Here is a 9724-nt window from a genome sequence, read left to right on the forward strand (position 1 = left end):
TCACTGGCTGGCCTGGCGAAGCTCGGTGAGGAGGTGGTGCAGCCTCTCGGTCACGGCCACCTGGCACGAGAGCAAGAGGGGACAGTGAGTGTGCCCTCCCTGGTGGGACAGCAGCCCCGTGGCCTGCGTCCACCCACCACTGCGGTTCCATGGCAGGCTTTGCCCAGGCCACCATGGGGTGCTTGGGCACGTACCAATGGTGCCAACAAGCGGCAGACGTACCGGGTAGGGCTGTGGCTCACGGAGCCGGCGGTGGGCGGCGCTGAGCAGGCTGAGGGACGCCTGTGCGTGGTTCCTCACCTCCAGCAGGCTGGGCAGCGGCTCACACACCTGTGGGATGGAAAGGGAGGACCATGTCCATGGAGGGTGCTGGCCACCCAGCCCCAATCCCCAACGAGCCAGCTCCAGGCTGGACTCTGATGCCACTGTACCCATGGTGGCACCTGAGTTGGGGCAGGGAACATCTCAGGCGCAAGGAAACCCCGGGGTTTAACCCTTTGATCCTGACATAACTGCCAGGACACCACCACTTGGTCCTTCACCCAGTGTGGGAGAGGACACCCCAGCACCAGAAGACAGAGCCACCTCTGACCTGGCCATCTCTGAAGTACGTGTGATGGAGGGGCTCCACGGTGGTGGGCACAACCTTGCAGGTCTCACCAAGCTGCCCCAGGACACGGATGGCCAGCTCCTGCCCTGCACTGGGTGAGGGTTCCTCCTCCAGGGCCATGAGGTCCATGAAGGGGTGACCTGCAGGGGTGCCAGGTTAGGGCCCAGTGGGTGCACAGGACATCGGGAACTGGGTTACAGAGCAGGAGTAGGGGATGCAGGTGAACAGGGCAGCACCGTGGCAACGGTCTCCCAACTCACCGGCAGCATCGTAGAGCCGATAGATTGTCTTCGTCCCTGGGATAGTCATCTTCTCCTCATCTTCGGTGAGCTTCAGGCAGGGGGAGCCATTGACCTCCACCAGCTGCAGGAGAAGGAGGTTATGGAGATGGGCACCTTATTTTGGTCGCTTGCACCAGCTCATGCTGGTGTCCCCACATGCTCGGGAGACCACTGATGTAACCAAAAACCCTGAAATCACCCCAAAGTTGGATGTCCCGCCTCCTCCTGCCTGCAAGCTTGGTCCAGGGGTCTCATGAACATTATCTCCAAGGAGCACAGAGCTGGAGGCACTGAGTGCACCCTTAGCAACTTTGGAGATGACACCAGCTGAGTGGTGTGGTGGATTCCCTTGAGGGACAAGATGCCACCTGGAGGGACCTTGACAGGCTGGAGGAGTGGGCCCCCATGAACCTCAGGAAGTTCAAGGAGGCCAAGTGCAGGTTCTGCACATGGGTTGGGGCAATCCCCAGTATCAACACAGACTGGGGGATGAAGGGACTGAGAGCAGCCCTGAGGAGAAGGACTTGGGGGTGCTGGTGGGTGAAGAATTAGACATGAGCTGGCAATGGGCACCTGTAGCCCAGAGAGCCACCTGTGTCCTGGGCTGCATCAGAAGGGTGGCCAGCAGGTCAGGGAGGGGATTCTGCCCCTCTGCTCTGCTCTTGTGAGACCCCCTCCCACTGGAGCACTGCATCCAGCTCTGGGGTCCCCGACACAAGAAGGACACAGAGCTGCTGGAGCGGGGCCAGAGGAGGCCACGGAGATGCTCCGAGGGCTGGAGCACCTCTGCTATGGAGACAGGCTGGGAGAGTTGGGGCTGTTCAGCCTGGAGAAGAGAAGGCTCCGGGGAGACCTTCCAGCACCTCCCAGTGCCTGAAGGGGCTACAAGAAAGCTGGAGAGGGACTTTGGACAAGGGTGTGGAGTGACAGGACACGGGGTGATGGCTTTAAACTGGAAGAGGGGAGATTTCGATGGGATCTGAGGAAGAAATTCTTCCCTCTGAGGGTGGTGAGGCACTGGCACAGGTTGCCCAGAGAAGTTGTGGCTGCCCCATCCCTGGCAGTGTTCCAGGCCAGGCTGGATGGGGCTTTGGGCAACCTGGTGTAGTGGAGGGTGTCCCTGCCCATGGCAGGGGGGTTGGAGCTGGGTGGTCTGTGAGGTCCCTTCCAACCCAACCCATTCCATGATTTGCTGATACTGCCCTCACAGCACCGGCCCGTAGGGCCGGATCCCCCATTTCTGCGCAGCCGCAGCCGCGCGGAGCCGTGGGAGAAGCCCAGGAGCCCCCGGCCGGCCCCACGCGCCGAGCAGGGCGGAGCTGCTGCCACCACTACCTTGTAGACGCAGCCCAGCGATGGCTGCAGGGGACACGTCACCAGGTGCGTCCCGACGCCGATCATGTCCACCTCGCTCCCCTGGTGCAGCAGAGAAGACAGCGGCCATCACCGGCCCACCCTGCCACTGGTTTTTAAGCCCACGCCAAAACCAGAGCCACGGGGCAGGTCCGTGGATGCTCTGCCCAAAGTCTGTCTGTCCCACTCAAAAGTCATTTTCTTTTTTTCCAGCCTGGAAACTCTTCTCACTCAAGGAGAAAGTCCCAGGTGACTCTCCTGCCCACTCCACGCACCCCAGACCTCAATGGCACCAGTGCAAGCCGAGGTGCCACCCCAGCCCGGCCAGCAGCCACCTCACCTCCCGCCTGAACTCCTCCAGGCTCTGCTCGCTGATGTCGTTGCTGACGGCGATGGGGATGGTCTCAAACCAGGGCACCTGGAAGCTGGAGATGGGCAGGGAAGGGAGGAGGCGCAGGGTTTGGGTCGGGGGGGGTCACCCCTGGCTCCTCTCGTGACACCCCCTGGAACAAGGAGACCTCCTCCTCTGGTGCCCGGGGTGGGGAAGGTGGGAACGGGTGGCAGCTGCCTGGTCTTGGTCAGAGACTCACTGAGCACCGCAGGCTCGGAGCGCTCGGCGGATCTCCTTGGACTGCTGCGCCAGGTCCCCGCTGTCCAGGCGCACCCCGATGGCCCGGTAGCCCAGCTGGTCCAGGGCCAATGCCACGGCACAGAAGTTTGGCAAGCCGCTCCTGGAACGGGCAAGGAGAAGGTTAGTGTCCCTTACTGGTGGGACAGGGACCAGGGCCAATCCCGCAGCATCGGAGCGTGGGGATGCCATCAGGTGGCACCAGCCCTGCTTCGAGGCCACCGAGCGAGGAGGGACGCGTCTGTCCCCTCTGTCATGGTGGCAAAGCCACCTTGGGGAGCACCCAGCGTCCTCACCTCCTGACACAGTAGGTGTCCAGCAGCCCCTGGAAGTTTTGCGGGAAGGTGATGGCGTAGGACACGAAGGCGGCCAGCTCGCCCCGGTTCGCCTTCTCGGGGGGGGTCTGCAGCAGCTCGCACACCCGCCCCAACCACGACTGCGCCAGGGCCGGGAGATCCACTGGCTCTCCTCCTGCCAGCGGCGACAGCTCCTGCCAGGGGCACATGGGCATTGCACACCTCATGGGATCCTCCATGGGGCTGGGAACGCGGCCGTGGGCAGAGCATCCCATCCCCATCCCCATCCCCATCCCCATCCCCATCCCCATCCCCATCCCATGCCATCCCCGTGGCGATGCTCACCCGGGGCTGCACCTCCTCCAGCGAGGCGAAGGACATGATGAAGGAGTGGGCGACGGTGCCGCGCACTGGGATGCCGTAGAGCTTCCCCGCCAGGACGTTGCTGGTGTAGTCGAAGCCTGTGAGGAGCAACGGGGTGGAGGGACACAGGTGACGGGGTGGCCGGGATGGAGGGACACAGGTGACAGGGCGGAGGGACACGGGTGATGGCGTGGAGGGACGTGGGTGACGGCATGGCCGGGATGGAGGGACGCAGGTGATGGCGTGGAGGGACACGGGTGACGGCATGGCCAGGGTGGAGGGACGTGGGTGACAGCATGGCCAGGGTGGAGGGACGCGGGTGACAGGGTAGAGGGACATGGGTGACAGCGTGGCTGGGGTGGAGGGATGCAGGTGACGGGGTGGAGGACACGGGTGATGGTGTGGAGGGACGTGGGTGACGGCATGGCCGGGGTGGAGGGACACAGGTGATGGCGTGGAGGGACGTGGGTGACGGCATGGCTGGGGTGGAGGGACGCGGGTGACAGGGTAGAGGGACATGGGTGACAGCATGGCTGGGGTGGAGGGACGCAGGTGATGGCGTGGAGGGACATGGGTGATGTAGTGGAGGGACATGGGTGACGGTCTGGCCAGGGTGGAGGGACGCAGATGATGTGGTGGAGGGACGCGGGTGATGGGGTGGAGGGACACAGGTGACAGCATGGCTGCAGCACCGGATGGCCCCACGGGGCAGCACCCACCCCCGATGTAGGAGTACTTGGAGGCCGACAGGGCACCGTCCGGCCCCTGCGCACGCCGGAGCCCCATCTCCATCAGCTTCACGTCCGGACCGGCGAGGAGTCGGAAGCGAGCGGCGTTCGTGGCCACCAGGCTGAGGGAGGAAGAGGCAGGTCACACCAGGGCAAGCCGGGCACTGGGCTGAGGGTGGGGGGAAACCGCAGGATCCACCACTCAACCACAACTGGCACGCGGGCACATGGCGTGGCCGCTGTGGGATGCGGAGGGTTGGGCACAGCAGCCGGACGTCCCTACCTGGCGTAGCTGACCAGGCACAGCAACATGGTCTCCAGCAGCTGCACCACCAGCAGCGGCCCCTTCACCTGCAGGAACGGGACCTGTGGGACAGCTGGGCAGTGACATCCCCGTCCTCCCCAGGGACGCGGGAGCCGGCAGCTCCGAAGCCCCTCGGAAGCCCAGGAAGGCATCGAGCGTGTCCCACCCTGGCGAAGACAACGGAGCCCTCCGGCGCGGCGGAGATGGTCACCTCGGAGGCGGTCTACGGTGGCCAAGTAATCGAAGAAGGCGTCTTCCGTGGTGCTGGGCAGGACGGAGCGCAGGTAGGCGACATCTGAGGGGACGGAGCTCAGTGGGCACCGGGGCACCTTGTCCCCGGAGCCGCGGTCCTGTGGAGCACTGAACCCCCCCTCCATCCCATGGGCAGGTGCCAGCTCATGGGCACCGATGTCCCCACCCTCGGAGGGCGCCGTGGCCCCCAAAGCGCTTCTGAGGGATTCTCCATAGGATCACCGTCCTCCTAGTTTCCCTGGGGGCCATCCGTGTCCGTTCCCTGCTCCATGTCCACCTCGAAGGGTCCTCCTGTTCCTCACATCCCCTGGAGCCATGTCCCCATCCCTCCGTGTTCCCCTGAAAGATCTCCCTGTCCCCACCAAACCCCCCTGGAGGGATTCCCCACAGGATCACCGTCCTCCTGGAACGTGTCCCAGTGTCCCCCAAGCTTCCCTGAGCCTGTGTCCTGCTCCGTGTCACCTCAAAGGGTCCCCACATCCCTCCGTGTTCCCCTGAAAGATCTCCCTGTCCCCACCAAACCCTCCCCGGAGGGATTCTCCACGGGATCACTGTCCTCCTGGAACGTGTCCCAGTGTCCTCCAAGCTTCCCTGAGCCTGTGTCCTGCTCCATGTCACCTCGAAGGGTCCCCACATCCCTCGGAGCCATGTCCCCATCCCTCCGCGTTCCCCTGAAAGATCTCCCTGTCCCCACCAAATCCCCCCGGAGGGATTCTCCACGGGATCACCGTCCTCCTGGAACGCGTCCCCCAAGTTCCCCTGAGCCTGTCTCCCGCTCCGTGTCACCTCGAAGGGTTCTCCTGTCCCCATCCCTCTACGTTCCCCTGAAAGATGTCCCTGTCCCCACCCAATCCCCCCCCCTTGAGGTATCTCCTGGTCCCTCCATGGATGTCCCGGTATCCCAACTCTCCACCTAAGGGATGTCCAAGCTCCCCAAACCCCTCCGAGATGTTCCAGTCTCCCGTGGTGGAACCAGCGAGGGGACGGAGACGCCCCTCCGGGGCGTCTCCGTCCCCTCGCAGGTCCCACCACGGGGTCCCTCATCGCCTCGAAGGATTCCCGGAGATCCCAGCCCACATTCCCGGAGATCCCATCCCGTCCGCACCGGCGGCGGAGAAGCGGAGGGCGCGGAGGCAGCGCAGCCCCTCGGCCAGCCCGGCGCTGAGCGCGAAGGAGCCGCGGAAGGGTCCGCGGCGGAAAAAGAGTTCGGCCGAGGCGGGGGCACGGTGCCGCCCGGCCCGCCAGTGCCCGTAGGCCATGGTGAGTTGGTAGAGGTCGGTGAGCGGCGCCATGGTGGGGCCGCGGGGCAGCCTGGGAAGGATGGGGATGGGACGGGGCGGGGCGGAGGGACAGCGGGGGTGGCAGCGCACAGGGGGCACAGGGCACACGGGGATGGCAGCGCACACGGGACTCAGGGGTGGCACCATACAGGGGACACGGGACACAAGGATGGCAGCACGCAGGGGGCACAGGGATAGCAGCACACGACGGGTACAGAGGTGGCAGCGCACGGGGCGCACAGGACAGAAGGGATGGTAGCACACGGGGGGCACACGGCACAGGGATGGCAGCGCACGGGGGGCACAGGGATAGCAGCACACAGGGGGCACAGAGGTGGCAGTGCACGGGGGGCACAGGGCACACGGGGTGGCAGCGCACGGGGCACACAGGACAGGAGGGATGGTAGCACACGGGGGGCACAGGGATGGCAGCACACAGGGGGCACAAAGCACACAGGGGTCGCAGCGCACAGGGCACAGGGATGGCAGCATACAGGGGGCACAAAGCACACAGGGATGGATGGCAGCACACAGGGGACGTGGGACACAGGGATGACAGCACATGGGGGGCACAGGGCTGGCAGCACACACGGAACTCAGGGGTGGCACCATACAGGGTCCACGGGACACAAGGATGGCAGCGCACGGGGGGCACAGGGCACACGGGACAGAAGGGATGGCAGCACACAGGGGGCACAGGGCGCAGGGTTGGCAGCACAGAGGGGACACGGCACACAGAGGTGGCAGCACACAGGAGACACAGGACGCACAGGGGCACACGAGGGGCACAGAGGTGGCAGTGCACAGGGGGCACAGGGCACACGGGGTGGCAGCGCACGGGGCACACAGGACAGAAGGGATGGTAGCACACGGGGAGCACAGGGGTGGCAGCATACAGGGGGCACAAAGCACACAGGGGTCGCAGCACACAGGGGGCACAAAGCACACAGGGGTCGCAGCGCACAGGGCACACGGGACAGAAGGGATGGTAGCACACGGGGGGCACAGGGATGGCAGCACACAGGGGTCGCAGCGCACAGGGGGCACAGGGCACACAGGGATGGCAGCACACAGGAGACACAGGACACACAGGGGTGGCAGCACACGGGGCGCACAGGGCACATGGGTGGCAGCGCATGGGGGACACGGGACGGAAAGGATGATAGCACACGGGGGGCACAGGGATGGCAGCACACAGGGAACACAGGGCACACGGGTGGCAGTGCATGGGGGACACGGGACAGAAAGGATGGTAGCACACGGGGCACAGGGATGGCAGCACACAGGGAACACAGGGCACATGGGTGGCAGCACACGGGGGGCACAGGGCACACGGGGGTAGCAGCGCACGGGGCGCACAGGACAGAAGGGATGGTAGCACACGGGGGGCACAGGGATGGCAGCATACAGGGGGCACAAAGCACACAGGGGTCGCAGCGCACAGGGGGCACAGGGCACACAGGGGTGGCAGCACACAGGAGACACAGGACACACAGGGGTGGCAGCGCATGGGGCGCACAGGACAGAAGGGATGGTAGCACACGGGGGGCACAGGGCACAGGGATGGCAGCATACGGGGGCACAAAGCACACAGGGGTCGCAGCGCACAGGGCACACGGGTGGCAGCACACAGGAGACACAGGACACACAGGGGTGGCAGCACACGGGGCGCACAGGGCACACGGGTGGCAGTGCATGGGGGACACGGGACAGAAAGGATGGTAGCACACAGGGGGCACAGGGATGGCAGCACACAGGGAACACAGGGCACATGGGTGGCAGCACACGGGGGACGTGGGACACAGGGATGGCAGCACACGGAACTCAGGGGACACGAGACACAAGGACGGCAGCACACGGGGGACACGGGACACAGAGGTGAAAGCACACGGGGGGGCACAGGGTTGGCAGCATAGAGGGGACATGGGACACAGAGGTGACAGCACACGGGAGACACAGGGCACCAGGGATGGCAGCACACAAAGGACGTGAATACAGGGGTGGCAGCACACGCGGAACACAGGGCACATAGGGATGGCAGCATACGTGGGACATGGCACACAGGACAGAAGGGATGGCAACACACAGGGGACACGGGACACACAGGGCACCAGGGATGACAGGATACTGGGGACACAGGGATGGCAGCATACAGGAGACACAGGACATCAGGGATGGCAGCACACAGGGTACACAGGGCACACATGGCACCAGGGATGGCAGCACACACAGGGACACAGGTGAGACCTTCCAGTACCTAAAGGGGCTACAGGAAAGCTGGAGAGGGGCTTTGGACACAGGGCAATGGCTTTAAACTGAAAGAGGGGAAATTTCAATGGGATCTGAGGAAGAAATTCTTCCCTCTGAGGGTGCTGAGGCACTGGCACAGGTTGCCCAGAGAAGCTGTGGCTGCCCCATCCCTGGCAGTGTTCAAGCCATTCCATGACTCTATATGGGACACCGGTGGCTTACGGGACACATGGCACAGGGCAGCACACTGGAAGGCACTGAACAGAGGGGTCATGGGCCACAGCAGGGAGAGGGGCACACAGGACACTGAGCACACAGTGCACTGGGCATGGAGAAGGCTGGTACAAGGGACACACGGCACCAGGGATGGTACCGCACAGGGCACACAGCACCTGGCACCAGGCTTATGGGACACCACATGCCCAGCACCAGGCACACATAGCCCCAGCTGTGCCAGTACCAGGCACATGGACCTCTGGGGATGGCAGCACAGGGACAACAGACACACAGGACACCGGGCACCCCCAGCACCAGGCAGGGAGGGCTCTGGGGATGGCAGCACACCATGCACACAGGGTCCTGGGCACACCAGCACAGGGGACATGGTGCACGCGCCCAGCACCAGTCATCATGCACAGCAGGTATCCCAACAGTGCATGGACCCCCCAGGACACGCCGGGCACACAGCAACCAGGCCCAAGACATGCCCACACCAGGGCACAACTTGACACCAGGCTCCTCGTGCACCTGCACACAGGGGACGTCGGGCACAGGGCACCACACGCAGCCAGGAAAACTGGCACTGGAGCTGGGTGCTGCTGCAGCTTCGTCTGGTGCTCGCAGTGCAATGCAGAGGCACTTCCCATCTGCGCAGCATTGGCACCGTACGACTTGAACCCGGACCCTGGACTCTGGCACTGTGCCACATCCATGTGCCCAGTTGGAAATGCCATCTTCCCTTTCCACAGGCCACCCTCAGCACGGCCCCGGCTCCCAAGGACCCAAATAATCAGCTGAAGTGACCCGTGCGGGATATCCAGAGCAACGAAGGGGCAAAGAGGGAGGAAATTCCGCCCCAAACCAGCAATTCCTGGATGCTTCCCGGTGATTCGTCCTGTTGTTGGGGTTTTTTTGGAAAGACTGACTGGGGTCTCTACCTTGGGAAAGGTTGGACCTTCATTCCAACCCCGAAACGTGGGTCACCCCGTCTCGAGGCCTTTCACAGAATCATGGAATCATCTGGTTGGAAGAGACCCTCAAGATCAAGACCCTCAAGATTTCTTCTCTGAAAGGGTTGTCAGCCACTGGAATAAGCTGCCCAGGGAAGTGGTTGAGTCCCCATCCCTGGATGTGTTTAAGAATAGGGTGGATGAGCTACT

The 9724-nt window shown here is 64.0% G+C and overlaps 1 protein-coding gene across 1 annotated transcript; it reads right to left on the bottom strand.

Moving 5' to 3' along the window:
- NAPRT (nicotinate phosphoribosyltransferase) lies at positions 1-6107 on the bottom strand. Its single transcript, XM_086609607.1, is given in 14 exon segments — positions 1-60; positions 223-330; positions 593-750; positions 871-973; positions 2227-2307; positions 2585-2669; positions 2835-2975; positions 3169-3362; positions 3514-3629; positions 4251-4381; positions 4543-4625; positions 4730-4783; positions 4785-4858; positions 5921-6107. Coding segments are annotated over 14 exon segments (1575 nt in total).
- Positions 6108-9724: the final 3617 nt, after the last annotated feature.

Source organism: Tauraco erythrolophus, chromosome 3 (genome assembly GCF_009769465.1).
Source record: "Tauraco erythrolophus isolate bTauEry1 chromosome 3, bTauEry1.pri, whole genome shotgun sequence".
Lineage (NCBI taxonomy): Eukaryota > Metazoa > Chordata > Aves > Musophagiformes > Musophagidae > Tauraco > Tauraco erythrolophus.